Source organism: Aethalodelphis obliquidens, unplaced genomic scaffold, assembly GCF_003676395.1.
Source record: "Aethalodelphis obliquidens isolate GAN/ISIS:26980383/991018 unplaced genomic scaffold, ASM367639v1 scaffold65, whole genome shotgun sequence".
Taxonomy (NCBI): Eukaryota; Metazoa; Chordata; class Mammalia; order Artiodactyla; family Delphinidae; genus Aethalodelphis; species Aethalodelphis obliquidens.
The window spans coordinates 8,272,864-8,300,804 of NW_020838009.1; the positions used below are offsets into that span (position 1 = coordinate 8,272,864).

The 27,941-nt window shown below is 38.5% G+C and overlaps 1 protein-coding gene and 1 pseudogene across 2 annotated transcripts in view; one reads left to right on the plus strand and one right to left on the minus strand.

The window, feature by feature from the left end:
* The window catches only part of BTBD1 (BTB domain containing 1), a 45,521-nt gene that overhangs the window by 8,600 nt on the left and 8,980 nt on the right, over positions 1–27,941 (plus strand). For both annotated transcript variants that reach the window (XM_027089225.1, XM_027089226.1), the window contains exons 2-5: positions 2,774–2,930; positions 7,444–7,549; positions 14,540–14,737; positions 24,337–24,529. In XM_027089225.1, the coding sequence (XP_026945026.1) occupies positions 2,774–2,930; positions 7,444–7,549; positions 14,540–14,737; positions 24,337–24,529 (654 nt within the window). The remainder of the gene's footprint in view (positions 1–2,773; positions 2,931–7,443; positions 7,550–14,539; positions 14,738–24,336; positions 24,530–27,941) is intronic.
* LOC113610805 (heterogeneous nuclear ribonucleoprotein A1-like) lies at positions 10,968–12,055 on the minus strand (annotated as a pseudogene).

Genomic DNA, 27,941 nt, shown 5'->3' on the forward strand with positions numbered 1-27,941 from the left:
TAAATAAACTAGACAAACCACCTGGGGAGAACTAGGGTGCTGATTTGGTTTAGGGACTCCAGGGTAATGGCATGGGTGGCGGCGGGGGGGGGGGGCGGTTGATCTCTAACCTAAAGGCTGCCTTCCCACTCCAATGCAAGGTGCCAGTCAGCAAGCCTCCCACATGCACAGCTCCCAGCCACCCTTTCCATTTGGGAGAAGGTTTTAGCTGGAAAGCAGTCCTATACTTACACAGCAGCAAAGAAAACTTACCAGCTACCAGGATATTCAACTGGAGATAATCATTAATCTTTTGACATATAAGGAAAATCAGAATATGAAAAAGACCAAGAACAGCTGATCCTCAAGGAAATAGGTAATTCGGGGAACAGAAAGGAACTTTTAAAACTTGGAGACTTGAGAACATTTTTGCATCCATAAAAAGGAGACATAGTGCTGTGGAGTTAAAAAAAAAGGAACACTCAAGAAAGAAGCAAGAATTCTTAGAAATTTAAACATGTGATTGCTGGGGAGAAAAATAGAAGGGCTAGAAGACTGGCAAGGAAACCTTCTGAAATGCAGAGGAAAATAGAAATGAAGCAATATAAAAATAAACAGCTAACATTTACTGAGGCTAAGTATTTGTCAGGCATTATTCAAAACACTTTGTGTATTTTAACTGATATTAATCCTCACCAGAGCATTATGAAGTAGCTACTGTTATCCACATCTCTTTTCAGAGAGGAACACAATGATAACTCGTTTAAAGTCACATAGCTGTCAGGTGATGGAATAGGCTCAAACCCAAGCCATCTCTCCCTGAGTCCAGGCAAATTAAAACAGCCCTCACCTGACGGGCCTGATAGTCTAGCACTGAGAGCAGCCAGAAGCCCAGAAATGGCGTGTTATGGTAGACAGCTCTTGCATTTCCCCAGCCTCTGTTTCCTCATCTTTAAAATGCAGGTAGCAGCACCTACCTTCCTTGTGGGAGGATTAAATGAATTGGCATCTGTCAGATGGTAGCGACGCAACAAATGTTCATTTTCTCTCTCTCCTTTTTATTCATTCCCCTACCCCTGACTATAAGGGACTAAGTGGTTTTTTCATTCCCTGTACTCATCACCAAGTAGCACCTGATGTTAAATGAGTATTATGAGGGTGATACAGATGGCTGACTTGAAAGGTTTTTGAAAAAATGTTTGAAAACCGTGTAATCTTGAAAAACAGCAGCCTTCACTTTTGAACCTGAGACATAGGGAAGTATGAGAATGCACAGCCTCCACTGGAGGTAGTTGTAAGGATAATGATATTATTAGAGGAATGCCAGCATTTGGTTAGGGTGGGATGTTAGGGGGATGCAACAGGCTAGAATTTCATCTTGGGTGGTGAGTCTGCCCACCAGAATAAAAGAAGAAATTGAAAAGCAGTGGATAGGGACATGAAATAGAACTGCCTTTCCTCACTCACTTTACTGTATAGAGTGTTCTGAAAGATGTTAATGGGTTTTCTTTTTTTTTTTAATAAATGTATTTATTTTTGGCTGCATTGGGTCTTCGTTGCTGCGTGCGGGCTTTTTGTAGTTGTGGCGAGCAGGGGCTACTCTTCGTTGCAGTGTACAGGCTTCTCATTGCAGTGGCTTCTCTTGCTGCAGAGCACAGGCTCTAGGCTCGTGGGCTTCAGTAGTTGTGGCTCGCGGGCTCTAGAGCACAGGCTCAGTAGTTGTGGCGCATGGGCTTAGTTGCTACGTGACATGTGGGAATCTCCTGGACCAGGGCTTGAACCTGTGTCCCCTGCACTGGCAGGTGGATTCTTAACCACTGCACCACCAGGGAAGCCCCCTAATGGATTCTCTTAAACTCTTATTTTACGACTTGGGCCCTGGGAATATAAGTGTAATAAGTGTTCTTTCTAAGTCTTTAGTATTGCTAAAATGAAATACTTGTTCTTAATGCCTTATTTCTCCAGCACCCTCAGCTATGCTGAGTGTAGCTGAGAACTGGGCAGTAAGCACAAAGGTCTCTGAGGAACCACAAAGGAGCCCTGAAGTGGATATGCAGAAGCTTCAGTATAGTTCAGCAAGAACTGCCCAGGCCTTCTCTGAGAATCTTATGCTTTATCTGCACTTCTAGGAATCTGATTTATCTAGTGACCTAACAGTTAGAAGCAGCCAACCGGGGTGGGGAAGGAGGTATTGGTTTGATAGTATTTTGAAAGAAAGTTGGATCAAATACTCAAAAGCACATAGCAATATGGGGTCATTTAATACACTATTAAACTGTTTTATTCCTCCAAAGCCCCAGTACTCTAGTCTTTGGTCATAATGCTAATTCTGGGATAACAAAGAAAGGTTAAAAAATGCCCAGAATAAGAAGACACCATTATCAGGAAATAAATGGATGTTTGACATTTAGAGATGTGAACTTAAGCCATCTGTAGATTTGCTTACATGAACATCCTTTGATGAAGGAAAGATAAATGAACCACTCATCCTAAGCTGCTGTAGGTGCTAAAAGACCTCTAAAAATTTGACTTGGAGACATGAAGGTCCCATGATCTTCACTTAACTTTAGTCTCCTCTATAAATGGACACTGCCTACCTCTCAGGATTGAGTCAGAATAAAATGAGGTGATGTGTGTGCACATGCCCTTGTAGCCCTGGAAAGTTTGATGTACTTTTCAAGTTATTTTTCACTTTGCTCATTATCTTTTAAAATATTCCTCAGAGGTTTAACACTGATGGATTGCTTATCTAAAACCCTACTGATCAGCTCTGCAATTTCCACTTGTTTCCCAGATTTCTGTATTCAGATGAAGTTCAAATTGGCCCAGAAACAGTTATGACCACTCTTTATACTGCTAAGAAATATGCAGTCCCAGCCTTGGAAGCACATTGTGTGGAATTTCTCACCAAACATCTGAGGGCAGATAATGCCTTTATGTTACTTACTCAGGTAAGTAAATGTAGCTAAGGTATGTATCATTTAGCTTTAAAAAGTGGGTACAACTATATATGAATATTTACTGTTTCCTGGAGAATTAGTCCTAGATTATTATTTTAAAGCATATGAAATCTTCTGGTATCATTCAGGAAAATACATCAGAGTCATATAATTTTAGAATAGAAAAGCAAATTAGAGTTAATATATCATATAATAGGTAAAGAAACTGAAGCCTTATATAAATAGGGCATTATGACTCCAAGTTATATAACTGTTTAGGATTGGAGTTGAGGTTAGTATCCAGCATTGTTCCTGCTATGATTGAGAGTATGATAGCATGAAGCTTTCTGGACATCTTTGTTCTTGATTTGCGTTGGGTCTGAAATTAAGATTGAATATTTCAAGTCCGGAAAAGTTGTAAGATTTACTGTCTTCTGTCTTTAAGCTTGCTGACCCACTTCTGGAGGAGTTAGAATTTAAGAATATCCTTACTTTGACATTTAAAAAAGTTTTCACTGAGTATACTATACATGCAGAAAAGTACACATATCATAAGTGTACAGTCTGATGAATGTTTACAAACTGAACACATCTATGGAACCATAAACCAGTCTTTAACTTATACTATTTAGCATCTGTTAAATGCCTGTAACCTGAGCTCCATACTTGAGATATAAATAAATTGTTGTTGTTCTTTTTAGACAATGTTATGATACCCTTTTACAAATTTGTTTTCAAAATCCTAAACTAGTCTATATAACCCTGTGCTAGGGGTTGAATTGTGTCCCCCAGAATTCATGTGTTGAAATTTTAATCCCCAGTACCTCAGAATAAGACCTTTTGGGGAAATAGGGTCTTCACAGAGTTAAGCAAGTTAAAATGAGGGGGGAAAAAGTCTAAGCTGATAATATATAATCCTACTGAATATTAGTAATGGAAATAATCATGGCTGTTCCTTAGCCTAACTGTCTCATTTTCCAAATGAAAAATCTAAAACCTGGCTAGTTAACTACCTGCCCAAAGTCTCACAACAGGCTAGGTGGGGCCAGAGCCCAGAGCTCAAGTTTCCCAGTTCTACATCCATTTTTGGTTTTTTTATTTTTTTGTTTGTTTGTTTTTTTGCTGTACGTGGGCCTCTCACTGTTGTGGCCTCTCCCGTTGCGGAGCACAGGCTCTGGACGCGCAGGCTTAGTGGCCGTGGCTCACAGGCCCAGCCGCTCCGCGGCATGTGGGATCTTCCCGGACCGGGGCTCGAACCCGTGTCCCCTGCATCGGCAGGCGGACTCTCAACCACTGCACCACCAGGGAAACCCTCTACATCCATTTTGTCATACCAGAAATGACTGATGGCATTTTTTTTTTTAATCTTTGGCCGTTAAGTATTTATAGTTATAGAAGAAAGAACATGCTGATGTCACCTCTTCTTAGACATAATCACAGAACTCCATGTCTGTATATATTGTATTCCAGACACTAAGCTAGTCCCTTTGTATATATTATCACATTTACTCCTCATTACAGCTGTGCTGTTGTTTATTATTATCCCCATTTCAAAGATGAAGAAATGGAAGCGTAAAGAGGTAAATATGTTATATAACATGAGACAGCAAGTGGTAAAAGTAAGGTCTCAACCTTAAACCAGTAAGGTACAGTGATATTGATGATAATAATAGCAAAATGTATTGAGTGAGTATTGTGTGCCAGGTACCATTCTGAATACTTGGTATGCGTTAATTCATTTAATCTTCACAATAACTTTAGGAGATGTAGCTATTCTAGGTGAAGATTTTCTTATCATCCCCATTTTATAGACAAGGAAATTGAAGCACAGGGAGGTGAAATAACTTGACCAAGATTATATAACTAATAAGTGATGTCTCCTTGCATTTTTTTCCTCTTTTGAATTTGTGATGAAAATCCAATAAAGAAGTTGATAGTCATAAGATTCTTTATTGTCTAAACAATTTTGTTGTATGTAGAGAGGGTCACTTAACTACTCTTCTTTTTTAAATTCAGTCATAAAATTTAGAAACCAATAGGACTTCCCTGGCGGTCCAGTGGTTAAGATTCTGCACTTCCACTCCAGGAGGCACGGGTTCATACCTGGTCGGGGAACTAAGATCCCGTATGCTGCACGGTATGGCCAAAAGAAAAAAAAAATTTAGAAACCAGTAAATTAAACTTTGATGATTAAAATACGCTTTCTAGGGCTTCCCTGGTGGCGCAGTGGTTGAGAGTCCGCTGCCGATGCAGGGGACATGGGTTTGTGCCCCGGTCCGGGAAGATCCCACATGCCGTGGAGCGGCTGGGCCCGTGAGCCATGGCTGCTGAGCCTGTCCTTCCGGAGCCTGTGCTCCGCAACAGGAGAGGCCACAGCAGTGAGAGGCCCGCATACTGCAAAAAAAAAAAAAAAAACGCTTTCTAGTTCAGGAGACCAAGGCGGGGCCTGAGAGTCTGCATTTCTAACAGACTTTCAGATGATGCTGGTGCTTCTGGACTACACTTTGAGTAGCAAGGGTTAACAGATGTCACTGAGAAAAAGAAACTTTTCAGTGTCTCATTGGTCTTAGAACTCAACATTACTCCAAAGTTTTCATGGTGGGGTCATGTGAATTAGCCCACAAATTGTCATGTGAACGTCTTGTTCCTGCCAAGTGAGTCATTTGAACTGAGCATGTTCATTTACTTGAGAGGACCTATGCTAGCTTCCCTCTAAAACAAAGAGCCAGTATACTGTACCAGCATAGATTACAGAGGGAAAAACACTCTCTGTGAAGTGATACAATCATTAAAAATAGTGCTATTTTATCAGGTAATGCCAGACTCAAACTAAATTTAGAGAAAATTTATTTTACTCTTAAGTAGCAGCAGTAGATTCTAAAGGAAACTTGATACTGTATCTGAGTGACTGAAATATTGCTACTCTGAATTAAATAATTTTTACCAAAAATTGTTTTTCCTAGAGTAAAATATCAATTTTTTTATGAACACTAACTCACCTATAAAAACTGAGTTGGCCAGTTAAAATATCTGCTGAAGTTAGAATTTTTAAAATGTACTATTTTTCATATTTTAAAAATACAAAAACTATGATCCTAGACTGGATCCCATGCTAGAAGGAACAGTGTTATAAAAAGCATTATTGGGCCAATTGAAAAAACTGAAATACAGACAGTAGACTTCTGTTTTGTCCATGCTATTAAATGTAAACAGAGCTGACCCTAGGTCAGAAGGAAAATTGGTCATTGGCACACCTATCATCGTATCTCCTTTTTCAGTGTTATGGTTTTTTAAGAATTTCATTTCTCTTATAAAGCAGAAACTAACACACCATTGTAAAGCAATTATACCCCAATAAAGATGTTAAAAAAAAAAAAAGAATTTCATTTCTCCTTTTTCAGTGTTACAGTTTTTAAAAAATTTCAATTGAGTTTGAACGCCCCCATTTTTAAACTTTTTTGAATTATAATATGCATCCTGATAAAGCACATATTGTAAGTTTGACTTCTGACTTCTTAAAGCCTAGATTAGCTTTGCTAAAATCATACAGTATACAGTTGATCCTTGAACAACACGGGTTTGAACTTTGTGGGTCCACTTATATGTGTAATTTTTTCAGTAGTAAATACTATAGCACTACATGATTAGTGGTTGATTGAATCCAAGGATACGGAGGAACCTCGGATACAAACGGCCAACTATAAGTTATATGTGGATTTTGACTGCACAGAGGGTCAGTGCCCCTAACCCCCAAGTTGTTCAAGGGTCAGCTGTATACTCTTTTGCTCAATATATACAGTACCTTCTTTTGCTTACCATTAAGTTTGTGGGATTCCTTCATATTGTTGTGTGTAGTTGTAGATCGTTCATTCTCATTATTGTGTAATATTCCATCACGTGAATTTACTTATTTGCTCCTCTGTTGTCAGGCCTAGTTTTTGCTTAGGTTCCCAGAACTTTCATGCTGTAAAATTCTTGTACTTTATTCTCTTCCCCCAATCAAAATAGGAAATGGAAAAAAAAACCTGATCTGTTGGTACTGGTATGCTTGACAATTGATATTACCATTTAGTGAAAAGATCTTAAGACTTGGACTTAAGTACTGGCTTTGGAGCATAACTAGCTAGATGTTACTAGGCAAGTCAGTATACCTCTCTGAGCCTCTGTTTCCTCATCTGGATAATGGGATAATGTCTGCCTTATCTAACCTAGAGTGTTTCATTAAGGATAACATAAGTGATGTATAAGAAACAAGGCAATGCATATATAGGCATATGAAAATAAAAATAACAGGGTTGTTAGTGGTAATATGAATTAATTGTTATGTCAGCAGGGCATTTTTGCTTTTAGCTTTTATTTCTGATTGTGGAATGAAAAGTTTTAAGCACATATATACATTATAATTGTATTTTAAGTATGTGTTTTTATATAATTAGCAATTATAATTGTTTACAGTATTAGCTTTGAATATGTACAGCCTGAAGGTAAAATAACTATGAAAATAACTAGCTTTTTATATGTTTAGGCTCGATTATTTGATGAACCTCAGCTTGCTAGTCTTTGTCTAGACACAATAGACAAAAGCACGATGGATGCAATAAGTGCAGAAGGGTTTACTGATATTGATATAGGTAAGTTCACTGTGAATTAAAATGTTACCTTTTAAGTACAGTAATGCCTTACTAGTCAGCCTTGTGGGCAGACAAGCTGTTTTTAAATTAGTGGGTTTTCCAAGTGATTTAAGTCTACCTCTTTAAGAGTTTTGCTTTCTTTATTTTGCTGAAATATTCCTAAAAGTCTTAACTACCTCATTGCCTTTTAAAAGATGTCAAATCAAACAAATATTCATTGAATGCTCACCATATGCACGGCATTGTACTAGGGTCCTATAAGAAATACAAAGAAGGGTAAGATGTGCATTTTCTTAAGGAAACTATCATCTAATTGGAGAATCAGGGAACAAATATGTGAAGATTAAGATTTAAGACATTAAATAGAAGAGATGACATACGGCAAAATGTGACTTACGCCTTTTCTGAACTAGATACATAGAAAATAATTACTATGCAAATCCAGAACATGAAGAGAGCACCTCACATAGGAGTGTTAGGAAAATCTTGACCCAGAAGATTCTGACATGGGCCTTAGAGAATGGATAACATTTGGTTAATGAAGAGGGGAGGGCATTAGAGGCAAGTGGAACTGCACGAAGAAGTGTGTGTAGAGGAAGGGCGGTGCAAGGCAGGTGAAAGCCAGTTTGTGGAGAACAGTGCAGTGACAGGCTGAGGAGTTTGAATTTTGTCGTGTAGGAGAGCAGAGAGAGCTGATCCAGGCTTATGACTTAAAATATCACCATCATGAACCCATAATATCTATCTTTAATCTTACCTTCTCTGGGCTCCAAATTTATATACCCAACTATTTACTTGACATCTTCATTTGGAGATTTTATAGGCATTTCCAACAACACAGCTAAAAGAGAGCCATTGATTTCCCCCAACTCCCTGTTAAATCTTTTTGTTCCTTTCCAGTTTTCTCCTCATTCTTCCCTAATGGCACCACCATGCACAACTAAAAACCTAGAAGTTATTCTTGATTACTCTCTTTCTTTCATACCCCACATGCAGTTTATCAGCACATGCTCTCTGCTCTCCACTCAAAATGTATCCTGGGGGAATTCCATGGCAGTCCAGTTAGGACTCGGTGCTTTCACTACCGGGGCCCAGATTCAATCCCTGGTCGGGGAACTAAGATCCTGCAAGCAGCGCAGCACAGCCAAAAAAAAAAAACACAAAGGTATCCTGAATCTGACCATTTCTTACCATATCCATTGCTCCCACCTAGTCGAAGCCACTGTTCTCTCACCTGGATAACCTCTGTGGTCTCCTATTGTCTCCCTGCTTCCACTCACCCTTGCTTTCATACTGTCCATTCTCTACACAGCAGCAGATTGTATCACATCCTTGCTTCCAGTGTCTTCCCACTGCAGTTAGAATAAAATTCTAACTGCTTGCAAAACTTACAAGATCCTATGTGATCAAGCCTTATATTAGTCAGGGTAGGCTAGGCTTGGCTGTGGTAACAAATAGACCCCAAAATGCAAGCTCAACACATTTGCACAAATAAACCCCCAAAATGCACACTGCTCCAACACAATAGAAATTTTTTTTACACTCACGCAGTCCAAGGAAGTGTTCCCGGCCAGGGAGTGGCTCTCTTCCATCTTGTGGCTCTGACATTTCCTACAGCCTGCTTATTATCTGTATCTTGCTAGCAATTGGGAAAACGCCTGGGCAAGGAAAATACCCACATCTTAAAAGCTTTGACCTTGAAATGGCACCCTCATTTTGCCTCTTATTTCATTGGACAGAATTCAGTCACCAGATGCCACCTAACTTAAGGGGAGGCTAGGAGATGCAGACTACTCACATCTCAGGAAGAAGAGAAAACAGAATTTTTGTAAAGAGCTGGCAGTAACTACCTGCCTCCTTCTGTATCTGACCTTGTCTCCTACCATTCTGCTTCTCATTCACTATGTTCCATATCCACTGGCCACAGTTATTTCAGTGTTTTTGAGCCTTTGTATTTTCTGTTCCTTCTGATTGGAATCCTTTTCCCCATGAATCTTTGTGTGGCTACCTCCTTTTAATCATTCAGATCTCAGGTTAAACAAGACCTGAGACAGGCCATCTCACGCCTACGTAAAGTACCATATTCCCCTAAACAATCCCTGTTCTGTTACTCTGATTTATTTTTCTCATAATATGTATCACTCTCTGAAAATCTTATCTTGGTCTTTGTCTGAATATGTATATATTGATTGTCTACCTCCTCCTAGATTGTACACTCCTTAAAGGCAGAGACTTTGTCTTGTTTACCACTGTATCTCCAGCACTGAAAGTAGTAGAACATAGTATGTGTTCAGTTAATATTTGTTGACCAACTGGGCTGACTGGCTATGTCTAGAATGTTGCCTTTCCTTCCCACCTTGGCTAGTTCTCACTCAGTCTTAATGTCTTGGCTCAAATTATAACTTTCTTAAGAACTGCTGCCCTCCCCTCTTCCATGAAATTTAATATATTCCTGTTTCAATAACATCCCTTTCTTAGTTTGCCTGTCTGCTGCACATTACCCTGGGAAGGATTTGTGCTCTTCTTGCATTATCCTGAAGGGCAGCGACTAGATTTGGTTCCCCCCCGGCACCTGCACGTTGTGTGCTATTGAATTTTTGTTGAGTTACTGGATGTTTGAGAGCCCTAAGCACTGCCCACGTTGGTAATGAAACATTGCTTAATCCTAGTGTCCTTCCCTTTAAGGAGCTATCAAGTGCTCCACTTCAGTCTACTGTCATTTGAAATAATACTGCCTGCATCTGGGTGACTCACTCCGAGAAGTTGTTTTGTAAATAGCTCCTCCATTAGGCATGCCATTGGATCCTGGGAATCTTTTTTTTTTTTTTTTTTTTTTTTGAGGGTATTAAATTATTTATTTATTACACATGATAATGGATGATACACAAGCTTCATTCCCATCTATATCTGGTACCATAATCCAATTTAGATATATTGCATAGGATGTGCCAACAATCATATATTAATAATCAGAAAACTCCATGACTTTGCTTGGGTGACCCTTTTCGCGGTGAACTCCAGGTCACAACGCAGTAACTGTCAGTTCAACTACACCAAGGTTTCGGAAGACAATCGCTTCTCCACCAGAGCAGGTTGTAAATAAATTTTGAATGGAACCTGGCATCACCCTGAAGGAGCTCTAACTTCGCACTGTCGGGGCGGTTTACCAAAATGGCTCCAGGGTAGACTAACTTCACAGCACATTAAAAAGACGCGTTTATTCAGCGTCACGATCAGACTGTTACGTTTAGCCATCAACAGCATGGGTGCAAAAAAAAAATCTACATTAAAACCCTTTGTTGGAATGCTTTACACTTTCTACAGAACAGAAACTAAAATAACCTGTTATACACTTAGTCACAAATACAGTCCTCGAGTTTTTTTGCCCATACACATGAGTATTGTCTAAAACATGTCTTCTTTGTAGCAGCGAGGCCCTGCCACCACTGTGCTTGGCTGAGTTCACATATCTCTTGTAACCTGTAGCTTCCCTGTCACTTCTCTGGCTCTCCTCTCCTGCTAAGCTTTGTTTCCTGGCAGTAATCAAAACCTTCTGCCACTGCCACAGCTACTGCTGCTGCTGGAACCACCATAGCCACCTTGGTTTCGGGGCTTGGCAAAGTATTGGCCTCCACCACCACAGGGGCCAGAACTTCTGCCTCCAAAGTTTCCTCCTTTCATGGGTCCAAAATTTGAAGATTGATTGTTGTAACTGCCAAAATCATTGTAGCTTCCACCACCTCCAAAATTGCTTTCATCATTACCAAATCCATTATAGCCATCCCACTGCCACCATAGCCACCACCACCACGGCTGCCACCAAAGCCAGCTCGACCACTGAAGTTTCCCCCACGACCAAAGCTGTCATTCCCACCAAAACCCCCTCCACAACCACCACCAAAGTTTCCAGAACCACTTCGACTTCTTTGGCTGGGTGAGGCACTAGCCATCTCTTGCTTAGATAGGGCTTTCCTTACTTCACAGTTGTGGCCATTCACATTTTTTATTTCTGAATGACAGTCTTGTCTACGGAGTCATGGTCGTCAAAGGTTACGAAAGCAAAGACTCTCTTTTTGCCACTCCCTTGATCAGTCATGATTTCAGTCACTTCAATTTTCCCATACTGTTCAAAGTAATCTCTTAGATGATGTTCTTCAGTGTCTTCTTTAATGCCACCAACAAAAATCTTTTTCACCTGGTTAAGTGGGCACCAGGTCTTTGAGAATCTTCTCTCGAGACAGCACTTTTTGGTTCCACAACTCTTCCATCCACCTTGTGTGGCCTTGCATTCATGGCCGCATCCACCTCCTCCACAGTGGCATATGTGACGAACCCAAAGCCCCTGGAGCGCTTGGTTCTTGGATCCCTCATTACCACACAGTCTGTGAGCGCTCCCCGCTGCTCACAATGGCTCCTCAGGCTCTCATCGGTTGTTTCAAAGCTCAAACCTCCGAAGAAGAGCTTCCGCAGCTGTTCGGGCTCTTTGGGTGACTCTGACTTAGACATGACAGCAGTGGAGGTGGGGGAGACGTCAACGATGCTTACTTAGCGGCATCCACGGGCAGAAAGTAATCTACTGAATGTATCTCCTTGGGAACCTTGAAGTAGGTACCTTGCACAGGATGAAAACCCTATAAATATTTGTTGATTTGATTTGATTTGCAGTGGTTTGTATTAAAACCCAGTATTGTATGATGTTTATAAATATAATCCTGTGTGTTTTTATGATCTTCATTAGGCTCTCAGCTGTCATTTCTTATTATAACACATCTATCTATAGAGGACCTATGTGTTTTCACCTCATAGTCTAGTTTGTCACAAATGTACTTGTTAAAAATTGGGAATGAAAGAGAATTCTAGGATCTGAAAGAAAGACCTGGCTTCAGGAGCTTTTTTCAAACAGCTATTTTAGATTCTAGGGATGGTTTTTCTCCTCCGGCATTTGAATATGTGCTCCAGAGGGATATGCTTACCTTTTTCCAAGTAGAGAGATACTGTTTCTTGTAGGTTTTTGCCAAAGGAAAAAGATAATATGTCACATTGATAGAACAGAATTAATTTACATTATGCCAGGGGCAGTATAACGTGCTTGTTTTTTAGCCTTTAAGTTTCTATGTTTACCTTTACTTAAGTTTTTAGCATACAAGGTAGAGAAATGGAAGTTCAAAGTTGTCTGTTTTTCTATTGAATGATTAAATATTATGATCATAGTATATTCCTAATCCTACAAGTATTGAGGTATGTTGACTTACATTCATTTATCTTTGAAAAGGTTTCCTGGGACCTTAGTTTATACTCATCTGCTCAGCTACAAGAGAAGGAAAAAGCTTGATTTTTAAAAAAATTATGTTTAACCTCTTCATTTTTAACATATTGTTGGGCCCCTTCTGTGTTCCAGGGACTGTGATATCTTTGCTGTAATGATACCTATGTTTGTTATTAAACTAATATTTGGTTCTGGTATGAATGTGTAGACCATTGCATAGTAGAATTTTGTTTTTAATAAATTTTTCTTAGGTGTGTGTTTCTGGGCAATTTAATTATATTTTAATGTTTTCATTGATTTCTGGTCTACTGTAGTTTAAAAATAACTCAGCCTATTTTAATTTTGCCTATGATAAGAGGGGAAAGGATTCTGAGTGAGGGCCTGAGTTATGGTCATGATATTTATACTTGGATGTCAGATAGGGCTTTCAAACTTAATATGTCCAAAATTAAGCTTCAGATCTCCCCTCTGACCACCCCCCACCCTGCTTCCACATAGTAGTCTTTCTCATCTCAGTTGATGCCACTGTCATCCCTCCATTGCTTAGACTATACACCTGGGAATTATCCTTTACTCATGCTCTCTATCACCCCCTATATCCAATCTGTTAGGAAATCTCCAGTCTCCTTTCAGAGTATACCCTGAATCTGATCATTTTTCACCACTTCCGCCTGGTCCAGGCCACCATCACCTCTGACCTGGATCAGCGCAAGAGCCTCCTAATTGATCTTGTTTCCACTCTTGCCTCCGTTACTGTCTCTTCTCATCACGGCTGCCAGGGTGGTTGTTTTAGAACATAAAATGTCACAGCTCAAAACCCTCCAGGGGTTCCCTTTTTCTCTCAGAGTAAAAGCCAAATGATCTACAGGGTGCTACATGATTGCACCCCGCTTCCCACCATGTTTCTGGCCTCGTCACCTACTAATTTTCCCTCTTGCTCACTCTCCTCCAGCCACACTGACCTCCTGGCTGTTCCTCAGATATGCCAGGCACACTCTCATAAGAGAGCCTTCGCACTGGCCAGTCCTGGGGTGCTCTTTCTCTCGAGGTGTGTTTGGCCTACTGACCCCACCCCCCTCGACCTCCTTCAGGTCTTAACTCAAGTGAGCCTATCCAAACTATCCTATTTTAAGCTGCATTTCTGATTCCCCTTACCCTGCTATCTTTTCCTACATTTATTATGTAACACAGTATAATTTACTTATGTTTATTGAATCTGTTTCCCCCATTAGAATGTAAGCTCCGTGAAGGCAAGGAATTTTTAACTTTTTGTTTAATGATATATCCTTGGTGTCTAGAATAGTGCCTGGCACATTGTGAGTGGTTAACAAGAAATATTTGCTGAATAAATGAATGAATTGTAATCTGTAGACTTTATGAATTTGTTCATTACTGATTGGGAGCCTTTTTCTCTGACTTACTTATTATTCTTGTTCTGAATATTTGAGTTTGCTTGCTGAATGGCATGAATATATAAGGAGATACTGTATCTAAGCTTCCATGTATGGTAAGTAATAAGTTAAATGTTAACCTTATAGTAATTTTTTAAAGAAAACTTTGCTGTTTAATTCCTTTAATTCTTTAATATTTTTAAGTGTAGACTCTATAGTTTTAAGTATCCTATTTTTATTGAGATTTGAAAATTTTATATAAGCATGTTTGTCAGTATTTTGTTAAAGAGCAAAATATTACTAATGTGATATATTTTTGTATTTTACCTGTAGACACACTCTGTGCAGTTCTAGAAAGAGACACTCTTAGTATTAGAGAAAGTCGACTTTTTGGAGCTGTTGTACGGTGGGCAGAAGCGGAATGTCAAAGACAACAATTGCCTGTGACTTTTGGAAACAAACAGAAAGTTCTAGGGAAAGCACTGTCCTTGATCCGGTTCCCGCTGATGACCATTGAGGAGTTTGCAGCAGGTAAGGCTGTAACTTGTCCAAAATCTACTTGAAACTATTTTAATGGGCAGTCAGTCTCCCTGTGCGAGAGAGGAAAAGAAGCTGTTTATGTATGTGCATTTGTGTGTATAATTTCGTTCAATTCTCCTAATAGCCCTTCAAGATAATACTGTAGGTTATATATTTATGTATTTTAAAATTATATGTATTTTATATCTTTTAAAATATTTTGTATATTATAAATATATAAAAATTATGTGGTATTTTATAGGTTTAAGAACTGAACCTGAGAGAGGTTAAGTGCCTTACCTAAAGTTACAATGACAGATCTTTCTGACTCTTAGGGTTGATGCTTCTTAGTTCTATGACCAGTTCTTGTTTCCCATATCAACACTGAGTATCATCTGCTTTTAAGTCATGGCCAGATTGATCTAAAAGAAAAAAAAAAAATCTCGTAATGGTTTAAAATTATATTTCCTTATGTTTATTGGCCATTTGTATTTTTTCTTTTTCCTTTTTTTTGAATTTTTAAATTTAATTTAATTTATTTTTTAATACAGCAGGTTCTTATTAGTCATCCATTTTATACACATCAGTGTATACATGTCAATCCCAATCGCCCAATTCACCACACCACCACCCCAACCCCCCCGCCACTTTCCCCGCTTGGTGTCCATACATTTGTTCTCTACATCTGTGTCTCTATTTCTGCCCTGCAAACCAGTTCATCTGTACCATTTTTCTGGGTTCCACATATATGTGTTAATACACGATATTTGTTTTTCTCTTTCTGACTTACTTCACTCTGTATGGCAGAGTCTAGATCCATCCACGTCTCAACAAATGACCCAATTTCATTCCTTTTTATGGCTGAGTAATATTCCATTGTATATATTCACCTGCACCACATCTTCTTTATCCATTCATCTGTCGAGGGGCACTTAGGTTGCTTCCATGACCTGGCTATTGTAAATAGTGCTGCAGTGAACATTGGGGTGCATGTATCTTTTTGAATTATGGTTTTCTCTGGGTATTTGTTCATGACTTTTATTCTTTTGAGGTATACAAATTTTTCTTTTTGATTTATTATATATATTCCAGTATTCTCACAAGTTGTTTTTGTTTTTGCTGATCAGAATCAATGTTTGTTTTTTCTTTTTGTAAACTTTTTAAATTAAAATATAACATGTACATAATAAAGTGAACAAATAGAGTGAACGCACCTGTTTAACCACACATATCAATTTACAGTACATTACCATACCCCACCAGTCTCCATCATGCTCCTCCTAGTCCTTAATCTCCCTTCCAAAGGTGACTGCTTTCTGGCTTCTGTAAATGAGTTTTGTCTGTTTCTAAACTTAATATAAAGGAAGTCATACATTCAGCATGTGTTCTTTTGTGTGTGGCTTCTTTCTCTTAACATTATGTCTTAGATTCATCTGTGTGGTTGTGTGTGGCAGTAGCTCATTCTTTTTCATTGCTGTATAATCTGTTGAATGGATGTGCCATGATTTCTTTATCCATTTTACTGTTGTTGGACATTTGGGTTGTTTGTTTGGGGCCTTTAAGAACATTCTTATACCTCTCACTTGGTGTACATATGTGAACATTTCTGTTGAGCAGGTGGCAGTGCAATTGCAAAGTCATAGAGTATACATATGTTCAGCATTGGTAGATCCTACCAAATAGTTGCCTAGCGTAGTTGTAATAGTTCACACTCAGCTGCCAAACTAAGAGAGTTAAGAGTTCATTCCAGTTGCCTCACATCCTCTCCATTATATGTATATAATCTGACAAAAGACTTGTATCCAGAATATATTATAGATACATATAATGTATATACTTATAGCTAATATCCCAGTCTGTGGATTGTCTTTTCATTATCTTAATGCTGTCTTTTGATAAATAGAAGGTCTTAATTGTAATGAATTAACTTATCAGTCTTTTCCTTTAAGGTGAAGGCTTTTTATGTCTTAAGAAATTTTGCCTGCCTCAGGGTCATGAAGATATTCTCTTAGGTTTTCTTCTAGGAACTTTATTGTTTTACATTTAACTTTTTGGTCTGTAATCCAGTTGGGTTTTTATTTTTTTGTGGTGTTTTTTTCACACATGTGTATGGTGTGAGGTAGAGGTCAAGGTTCATTTTTTTTCCCCCACGTGACTATGTATTAAAAACTATCCTTGCCCCCATACACAGCAGTGCTAACTTCGTTGTAAATCAGGTGACTGTATATGAATGAATCTATTTCTGGAATGTTTAGTCTGCTCTACTGTATATTTGTGCATCCTTGAACCAATTCTGTGGAGTTTTCATTTCTGTAGTTTTAAACTGAATCTTGAAATCTGGTGGTGAAAATCCTCTAGCTTTGTTCTTCTGGATTACCTTGGCTATTCTTGGTCTTTTGTGTTGGTAGTTTCATATACCTAAATGTTTTAATCAGCTTGTCAGTTTCCACCAAAAAAAGTCATGGGATTCTGATTGGAATTGCGTTGAATCCATAGATTGGTATGGAGATAATTGACATTTTTATAATATTGAGTCTTCCAATCAATGAACATTGATTTAAGTCTTTTTAAAATTTCTCTTAGTAATACTTTGAGTTTTCTGGTAGAGGTCTTGCATATTTTTTGGTAGGTTTATTCCTTATGTATTTTACTTCTTAAATGTTATTGCAATGATTAGTTTTTTTAATTTCCATGTCCTAACTGATTGATTGCCAGTATATAGAAATACAGTTGACTTTTCCTGTATTGACCTTGTATCTAGTGATCTTGCTAAATTTATAAATTCTAATAATTATTTGTAGATGATTGTGCATAGTCTACATGTACAATCGTGATCTGCAAACAATAATAATTCTATTTCTTCCTTTCTGATCCTTAGACATTTCTTTTTCTTGCCTTATTGTATGACCTAGGACCTTGAGCATATTAAGAAGTATGGATAGTGAACATCCTTGCATTATTCTAGTCTTAGGCAGAAAGCTTTCAGTATTTCCCCACAGAGTATGCTTGCTGTCAATTTTTTGTAGATACTCTTTATTGGACTAAGGCAGTTTCCTTCTATTACTAGTCTTGTAAGAGTTTTATCATGAATTTTACCAAATGTTTCTCTTCTTTTGAGATAATGATATGGTTTTCCCCTTTGTTCTCTTAGTATAGCTTACTATAGCATTGATTGATTTTCCAAGTTAAAACTTTGGATTCCTTACATAAACCAGACTTGGTTGTCATGCATTATTCTTTTTATATATTACTAGATCCAATTTGCCAGATTTAAAAAATATTTTTAGGACTACTTCATGAGAGAAATTAGGCTATAATTTTTACTTTCTTGTAATGAAATTGTCAGATTTTGATTATCAAGGTTATGCTGGTCTCATACAAAAGTTAGGAATATATCTTTTTTCTGTATTCAAGAGCTTATGTAAAATTAGTGCTATTTTTCCTTAAATGCTTAGGGGAATTCACCAGTGAAGCTGTCTGGATCTAGTGTTTTCTTTGTGGAAGGTGTTTTTTTTTTTTTTTTGCGGTACGCGGGCCTCTCACTGTTGTGGCCTCTCCCGTTGCGGAGCACAGGCTCCGGACGCGCAGGCTCAGCGGCCATGGCTCACGGGCCCAGCCGCTCCACGGCATGTGGGATCTTCCCGGACCGGGGCACGAACCCATGTCCCCTGCATCGGCAGGCGGACTCTCAACCACTGTGGCACCAGGGAAGCCCATCCCCACAAGTTTTGATATGTTGTATTTTCATTGTCATTCAATAAAAAGTATTTTCTAATTTTCATGGTAATTTTTTTCTTGACCCATGGGCTATTAAGTATATAGCTTAATTTTCAAATATTTGGGAATTTTTCTCCTAGCTTTAAGACAGAAATTTCTGTTTAATTCTTTAGTCTCTTAGCAGCGTCTTTCTGCCTGGTGTTTTGGTCTCATAGTTTTCTCTTGCTTGTGCATAGCTTAGGAATTGACAAATACTTTTTTTTAATTTTATTTTTGGCCGTGTTGGGCCTTTGTTGGGTCTTTGTTGCTGTGCTCAGGCTTTTCTCTGATTGCAGCCAGCGGGGGCTACTCTTCATCACGGTGCGTGGGCTTCTCATTGTGGTGGCTTCTCTTGTTGTGGAGCACAGGCTCTAGGCACATGGGCTTCAGTAGTTGCAGCACAGGGGCTCAGTAGTTGTGGCACACGGGCTTAGTTGCTCCACGGCATGTGGGATCTTCCTGGACCAGGGCTCAAACCTGTGTCCCCTGCATTAGCAGGCAGATTCTTAGCCACTGCGCCACCAGGGAAGCCCAGGAGTTGACAAATACTTCAAGGAGAAATTATGCGCAAAATGTTGGTCTTGTTTGTCTATTAAGTATTCTCTTCCGGATTGTTGTCTGGCTGCCTTGGTAGCTTTGAATTACAGTTTTTGTCTCTTCAGTCAGTTGAGGACTACCACAATTTCTAGGTTGCCAGTTTCTACGTGGCATTTATGCCCTGTTAAGCAAATCAGCAAATATCCCAAGGGGAAAAGTGGTGACAGATATAGGGCTTCATTGCAATACATTTCCCTTCTCAAGCACTGACTGCCTCAATTGTTCTCTGTTAACATGAAATAGCTATTTTATGTACTGTTTCATGTAGAGTTGTTCCCTGACGTAGGCTCTTCCATCTTACAGACTTACTAATATTTTTATGTAGTGAAATAATGTTTCTGTTTTTGCTGTTATGTATGTTCTTTTCTGTTATGCTTATTATTTCTGTATTATATTTTTCAAAAATGTTTTAGGGAGAGCTCCCTTTATGTTCTCTATTTTGCTGTTGAGTGTGTGTGTGTGTGTGTGTGTTTTCTGTCTAGAGATTAGGAAATAATTCTGCATTTACTTTTTCCCCTCCAATTTTCTTAATTCATTTCATAATAAAATGATATTTATTGACCTTCCCTATTTAAGATAAGAATGTTAGCATGGTGTTCCATCCTTTCAACCTTTCTAGCACACTTTATGGTAACTGATTATACACTCAACGTACTACAAAGACACACTGTATTAGACTTAATTATAGGTGGTATTGGATTTAGTGTTTATCACCAGTTCTTTTATGATACACCTTCTTGAATTCTTTATTTTGATTCACTCATTTGATGAGTTTATTCTTGATTACTTTCTTTAAATAGGTATACAGTAGATATCTGAGAACGTTTTTCATGATCTGAAGACTTCTTTTTTCAACTAAGGAAATTTTATAATACAGGCATACCTTGGCAATATTGTGTGTTCCAGACCACAACAATAAATTGAATATCGCAATAAAGTGAGCCATACAAATTTTTTGGTTTCCCAATGCATATAAAAGTTATGTTTACACTATATTATAGTCTGTTAAGTGCAATAGCATTACGTCTAAAAAGAACAAAGTACATACCTTAATTTAAAAAGACTGTATTGCTAAAGAATGCTAACTAACATCTGAGCCTTCAGCGAGTCCTAATCTTTTTGCTGGTGGAGGGTCTTGCCTCGATGTTGACGGCTGCTGACTGGTCAGGGTGGTGGTTGCTGAAGGTTAATATGGCTGTGGCAACTTCTTTCTTTTTTTTTATTTTCATTTTTTAAAAATTTTTGGCTGCGTTGGGTCTTCACTGCTGTGCGCAGGCTTTCTCTAGTTGTGGTGAGCAGGGGCTACTCTTTGTTGCAGTGCACAGGCTTCTCATTGCGGTGGCTTCTCTTGTTGCGGAGCATGGGCTCTAGGTGTGCAGGCTTCAGTAGTTGTGGCACATGGGCTCAGTAGTTGCGGCACGCGGGCTTCAGTAGTTTTGGCGGATGGGCTTATTTGCTCTGCAGCATGTGGGATCTTCCCGGACCAGGACTCAAACCCATGTCCCCTGCATTGGTAGGCGGATTCTTAACCACTGCGCCACCAGGGAAGTCCTGTGGCAGTTTCTTAAAATAAGATAATAATGAAGTTCGCCACAGTGATTGACTCTTTCAGGAAACATTTCTCTGTAGCAGGCAATGCTGTTTGATAGCATTTTACCACAGTAAAACTTCTTTCAAAATTGGAGTTAGTCCTCTTTCACCCTGCCACTGCTTTATCAGTTAAGTTTATGTAATATTATAAATCCTTTGTTGTCATGTCAACAGTCTTCACAGCATCTTCAACAGGAGGAGATTCTGTCTCAAGAAACCACTTTCTTTGCTCATCTGTAGAAGCAACTCCTCATCTGTTCAAGTTTTATCATGAGGTTGCAGCAATTCAGTCATATCTTCAGGCTCCACTTCTAATTTTAGTTCTCTTGCTATTTCTACCACATCTGCAGTTACTTCCTCCACTGAAGTTTTTGAACCCCTCAAAGTCAAGCATGAAGGTTACAGTTTACTTCCTCCAAACTCTCTTTAAATATTGATATTTTGAACTCTTTCCATGAATCATGGATGTTCTTAATGGCATCTAGAATGGTGACTCCTTTCCAGGTTTTCAGTTTACTTTGCCCAGATGCATCAGAGGAATCACTACTGTCTATGGTAGCTATAGCCTTACAAAATGTTCTTCTTAAATAATAAGGCTTGAAAGTCTAAATTACTCTTTGATCCATGGGCTATGGAATGGATGTTCTGTTAGCAGTCATGAAAACAACTGTACATCTTCATGAGTGCTCTTGGATGACCAGGTACATTGTCAAGGAAAAATATTTTGAAAGGAATCTTTTTTTCTGAGCAGTTGGTCTCAACAGTGGGCTTAAAATATTCAGTATACCATGTTGTCAGCAAATGTGCTGTCATCCAGGCTTTTTTGTTCCATTTATAACACAGAGTAGATTTAGCATAATTCTAAAGGGCCCTAGGATTTTCAGAATGGTGAATGAGCATTGGCTTCAACTTAAAGTCACCAGCTACATTAGCCCCTAACAAGAGTGTCAGGCTGTCCTTTGAAGCTTTAAAGCCAGGCATTGACTTCTAACTGTCAGAGTCCTAGATGGCATCTTCTTCCACTAGAAGGCTATTTGTCTACACTTGTCTACATTGAATTATCTGTTGTTTTGTGTAGCCACCTTCATTAATTATCTTAGCCAGATCTTCTGGATAACCTGCTGCAGCTTCTGCATCAGCACTTGCTGCTTCCCCTTGCACTTTTACATCACAGAGGCAGCCTCTTTCCTTAAACCTCCTGGACCCCCTTCTGCTAGCTTCAGACTTTGCTTCTGTAGCCTCCTCATCTCTTTCAGCCTTCATAGAATTGAAGAGAGTTAGGGCCTTGCTCTGGATTAGTCTTTGTCTTAAGGGAATGTTGTGGCTGGTTTGATCTTCTATCCAAACCACTCAGACTTTCTCCATATCAGCATTAAGGCTGTTTTGCTTTCTTATTATTTGTGTGTTCACTGGAGTAGCACTTTTAATTTCCTTCAGGAACTCTTCCTTTGCATTCACAGCTTGGCTACTCTTTGGTGCAAGAGACCTAACTTTTGACAAGCCTTCTTACTCAGCATAACCATTTCTGCTTTTGATTTAAAGGGAGAGATGTTTGACTGTTCTTTCACTTGAACACTTAAGAGGCCACTATAGGGCTGTTGTTTTCATTTTTTTTTGTAAATTTATTTATTTTATTTTTGGCTGCATTGGGTCTTCGTTGCTGTGTGCGGGCTTTCTCTAGTTGCGGCGAGCAGGGGTTACTCTTCATTGCGCTGCACGGACTTCTCATTGTGGTGGCTTCTCTTGTTGAGAAGCACGGGCTCTAGGCGTGCGGGCTCAGTAGTTGTAGCTTGTGGGCTCTAGAGTGCAGGCTCAGTAGTTGTGGTGCAGGGCTTAGTTGCTCCGTGGTATGTGGTATGTGGTATGTGGTATCTTCCCGGACCAGGGCTCAAACCTCTGTCCCCTGCGTTGGCAGGCAGATTCTTAACCACTGTGCCAGCAGGTAAGCCCAACTATAGGGTTGTTAATTGGTCTAGTTTCAATACTGTTGTGTCTCAGGAGGAGACAGAGAGATGGGGAACGGCTGATCAGTGGAGCAGTCAGAACACACACAACATTTATGCAGATACCTGCATAACTTAATTGTTCGCTGTCTTATGGGTGTGGTTCATGGGGCTCAAAACTATTACAGTAGTGACATGAAAGGTCACTGATCACAGATCATCATAACAAGTATAGTAATAATGAAAAAGTTTAAACTATTGAGAGAATTACCAAAATGTGACACAGAGACACAAAGTGAGCAAATGCAGTTGAAAAATGACAGCAACAGACTTGTTGATGCAGGGTTGCCACAAATCTTCAATTTGTAAAAAAATGTATCTGCGAAGCATAATAAAGCGAGGTATACCTGTAGTCTTGAATTAGTGCATCATCCTATTTCTTACTGTTAGTTCTTCAGGAACACTAGTTACCTGTATGTTGGTCTCTGCTTTTTATCATCCATTTTAATCACCTTAACATTTTAATTCTTTTGTCTTATTTGTCATTCTGAGAAAGATACATGAGTTTTCACCCCCATCTGTCTTCTGATCTTATGCAGTTCCAGTTACATTCTTTTCTTTTTTTTTTCTCTAAAATACATGTTTTAAGTTTGTAATTGTATTTTTTCTTCTTTACAATCTTTACTTATCCAGAGATTGCAAATGAACCACGGGGCCAGGTCTGGCAGGTTGATATATTTTGTTTGTGATATTCTAAAAATTTATATTAAAAATTAGGGCATTTTACGTTAAAATCTGATTTATAGTTTCTTAAACCAAATTTCCAGTGTTTTGCAGTCTCTTATTTAGATTGTTTTTACCAGCCTTGGAAGGAATCTCCTGGCATCTTTTATGAGGAATAGCATTTATTCCTGGTTAAATTTAAGCTGTTTGGAATTTTCTCTTCCCAGAAACAGTGAATGAGAAAACTGCTTCCACAGCTCTTCCGATCTTAGCTCCTGACCTCTGCTGATTTCAAAATCCCACAATGAAAGCACTGTGCCATCTATTTCTACCTCTAAATATTCCATTGTTTGATTACAGCCTCAGACAGATGGGGAATGGAGAGGTAACGATAGCTCTGGCTGCCACTGTAAGCACTTCTCCAACTCTCCTCTTTCTGGGAAACGGAACACTCAGGGCAAATGGATAGAAAAATCCAGGGATCTTTCTGTGATTTCAGGGTTTCATCTAAGCTTTGATTTATTAATGATTTTAACACTTACATATTAGGTTAACCTCGGATGAATTTAGTAAAACTTTAAAATTAAATATATGCTAAAATTAGGGGCTTCCCTGGTGGCGCAGTGGTTGAGAGTCTGCCTGCCAATGCAGGGGACACGGGTTTGTGCCCCGGTCTGGGAAGATCCCACATGCCGCGGAGCGGCTGGGCCCGTGAGCCGTGGCCGCTGAGCCTGCGCGTCCAGAGCCTGTGCTCCGCAACGGGAGAGGCCACAACAGTGAGAGGCCCGCGTACCACAAAAAAAAAAAAAAAATTAAATAAATAAATATATATATATATATATATATATATATATATGCTAAAATTATATATACTGAGATTTTTCTACCTCATTGTTACTTTACATCTTTCAGATTTGAATTCACGTTATTATGGGGAGAATTACAAAGTTAGGAATTGCAGTGAAGTTACTTTTATTGAGGTTTATGTTTTTATTTCTACAGGTCCTGCTCAGTCTGGAATTCTGTCAGATCGTGAAGTGGTAAACCTCTTTCTTCACTTTACTGTCAATCCTAAGCCCCGAGTTGAATACATTGATCGACCAAGATGCTGCCTCAGAGGAAAGGAATGCTGCATCAATAGATTCCAGCAAGTAGAGAGCCGGTGGGGTTACAGTGGAACGAGTGATCGAATCAGGTATCTGCATATTGTAGATTTGGGGGTGGGGTGGGGCGGGGCAGCGGCTCTCATTTGGCTTTTATGTTCATATTGTGGGAGATAATTAACCACATTTTATTTTATACTTTGTTTAATACATTTCTAACTTGATACAACAGTCAAGAAGTCAGGCTTACTGGTCTCTCCACTGAATTATGAGTGAGGGAATCTCTTAGGAAACAAGTAGAGCAAGAAAGGATTGACTTGGGCCTTCTATTTTGTGAGTTTCGTTTGGATTGCCACTGCTGGTGAGCTGAAGTCTAGACCTTAATTGATCAAACATTATTTTTACAGCCTTAGGGCTATAATTTAATACATTTAATCTTACTTGGTTTAGTGTGAGATTTTTATTTGCATAGATGTTGCATGGAAAATATCTCAGTATACATTTGTAACAACTTTGGGAAAATTTTTTTTTAATTTTAAAAGATGCATGCATATAATCCTTTTGGAATTTATATTTGCTCTACCGTGTTTCCTTAGGTTAAATGTCAAAATAGAATATTTACCTGTTTTCATAAAACATGCCTTTTGAATTTTCATTTATTTAATATTAATAGCACTTTGGTGTAAAACTAGAAACTAACAAGAAGTTTGTTTAAAACTAGAACTCCAAGAGGGAGAGGACTCTTACAAATATTGGGTTAAAATGGAAATAAAAATGCATTTGTAGACTATTTAGTAATAATTCACAATGAGAATACTATATGTGAGAACTTAGGGGATGAGGCCAAAGTGTCACACAGAGAATTAGCGATAATTAACTACTTTTATTAAATAAATTAGAGTAGAAATAAATGATTTCAGCATTAACCCAAGAAGCTAGAAAATGAATAGCAAAAGAACCATATGAAAAGAGAAAGGAAATAGGTAAATGTAGAAATTAATGAATTAAAAATAGTAGAATTGTTAAATATAAGCTGGTTCCTGAAAAAGACCAATAAAATAAGCAAACCTTGGGCAAAGGTAATAAAACATACTTACATCTTCAAATAATGGAATATAATAATATACTGAGGAAATTTTTATTTTAATTCTGGGTTTACTCTGTGCTAATAAATTGAACATCTTGATGGAATGGATCATTTTATAGGCAAATATAAATTATCAAAATTGACTGAAGAAGAAAGCCTGAATAGACCAATTACCATGGAAGAAATTAAAAGTTATCAAAGAACTGTCCCTTCACAAGGTGGTTTTGACAGGTGAGTTTTATCAAACATTCAGGGAACAGGTTGTTTCGTTGAACATTAAAAGAAGAAAATACTTTTTGGTTAATTATTGAAAGAAGCATAATCCTTATACAGGAATCTGACAAGGCAAAAAATTTTCTAGGTCAATCTCACTTATATAGAAAAGAAATAAAATAGCGTATTGAATCTAGCAGTACCTTAAAAGAATAATACTATAACAGCAAATAGATGTAAATCAACTATAGTCCAATTTTTAAAAAACAGTGATAAATTAGGGTCGGAAAAATACATCCAGTAGAGATAAATATGCAAGATCCATGCTCTGACATCTTAAGTTTGGTTCTAAAGCTATAAAGTTACAGAAATTGAAGAGTTTATCACATGAAAAGGACACATATTGCTCAGGAGAAGCGTGGCTGTTTCAGATACAGAGACTTTAGAGAAGTTTCTCCTGTGGTTTCTTAGAAAGGGGACACTGAGCAGTGCAATGAACATCATTTAAAATAACATCCATCCAACTGAGTTTTGTAAGGCTATTCCTAATAACGTCCATCAGTGCAAAAGGAGTGCAAAAAAAAAAAGACAGATAAGAGTTTGGAGATTGAAAGAATGGCGCAAAACTAGGAAATATATTACTATAATTCACCATGGTAGCAGATCAAAGGAAAAAAATTTATTTTGATAGATGTCAAAAAGACTTTTGGGGCTTCCCTGGTGGTGCAGTGGTTGAGAGTCCGCCTGCCGATGCAGGGGACACGGGTTCATGCCCCAGTCCGGGAAGATCCCACATGCCGCGGAGCGGCTGGGCCTGTGAGCCATGGCTGCTGAGCCTGCGCATCTGGAGCCTATGCTCTGCAACGGGAGAGGCCACAACAGTGAGAGGCCTGCATACCACAAAGACTTTTGATAAAATTTTACCCTCGATCCAGATATAACCATTAATAGGCTAGGTCTAGAAGAATACTCCTTTAACATGATGGGCTATTGAAACCTCAAGATAGGGATGCCTGGTAACCTTGCTGTTTTTCAGTAGTGTTCTTAAAACTCTGATTGATGTAGGTATAAAGATAAAGAAATATACGTAATTAATACAACGTTGTAAATCAACTATACTTCAATATAAACAAACAGAAAAAGAAATATTGGAGAGGAAGAGGTGTTTTTCATTTTTTTCAGGTAACGTCTATGTTAGTAGTTCTTCACTCCATCAGACCTAGTTCTCCCTTTTTTTGTAATAAATATTTTGTATTCCCCCTTTATTAACCTGAAATGAAATTCATAGATAATGTGTTTCATTTTTTTAAAATGATATAATGGCCTAGTTGTAATGTAAAGGACAGTAAATGTAACTGATAGTAAAATCAAATGTGTACTTCAATATGTAGACACTTGGGCAGCACCAGAAGACAAACAAGCAATCAGAGATAGCACCTGTATGCACCAGCACACTGAGACAGCTGTAGGTGCAGGGAACAGGTGTATTATACTCATGTCCCAAATACCATGAGTAGCACTGCTGCCAATTTTGTCATTTTCTTTAAAAGTTTCAACTAAAGCAAACTATGGTCCATCCTGTTTATCTAGTTTCCGTATTTGAGAGCTCATCTACTCGCTAGAATTTATTTGTAACCCCCAAATCAATACCAGCAGCGCTTTCTTAGTCATTCACAGAAAAGATTTTAGTTGCCTGGGAGCATGCTCCTGTGTGAGCTCAAACAAGGAGGATGCTCTACCTTCTTATTTCAGCGCTCATACAGAGATGGAGATGGTAGGGGGCAGTGCAGTGCAGGACACTACAGCTCTGTGGCCATTGGACAGTTTGAATCCCATCTGTGGCATCTGTTAGTGGGGTGGCCTCAGGCAAGTCACTTAACACTCCTTAATTCCATTTCTCTTTTGTGAAACACAGAAAATGGGATATACTAGAATGAGTTGTTCTTAGGATTTAAGATTATAATCCACATGAGTGGTGTGTGAGTGTGTGTGTGTGTGTGTGTGTGTGTGTGTGTGTACACTCCCCCTAAGAGCAGTGGTTTAGTATTTGCTAATTCTGTGTTTGCGCCAACTATAAAATATAACTACCACAAATAATGAGAAATGACTGTATGATATTTCCTCGATTTGTATAGTAGTCACCTCTTGTAAAAGTCAGTGAATGTTAAAATTGCTGTAAAAATCTTGGTTTATTAATAAAAAGG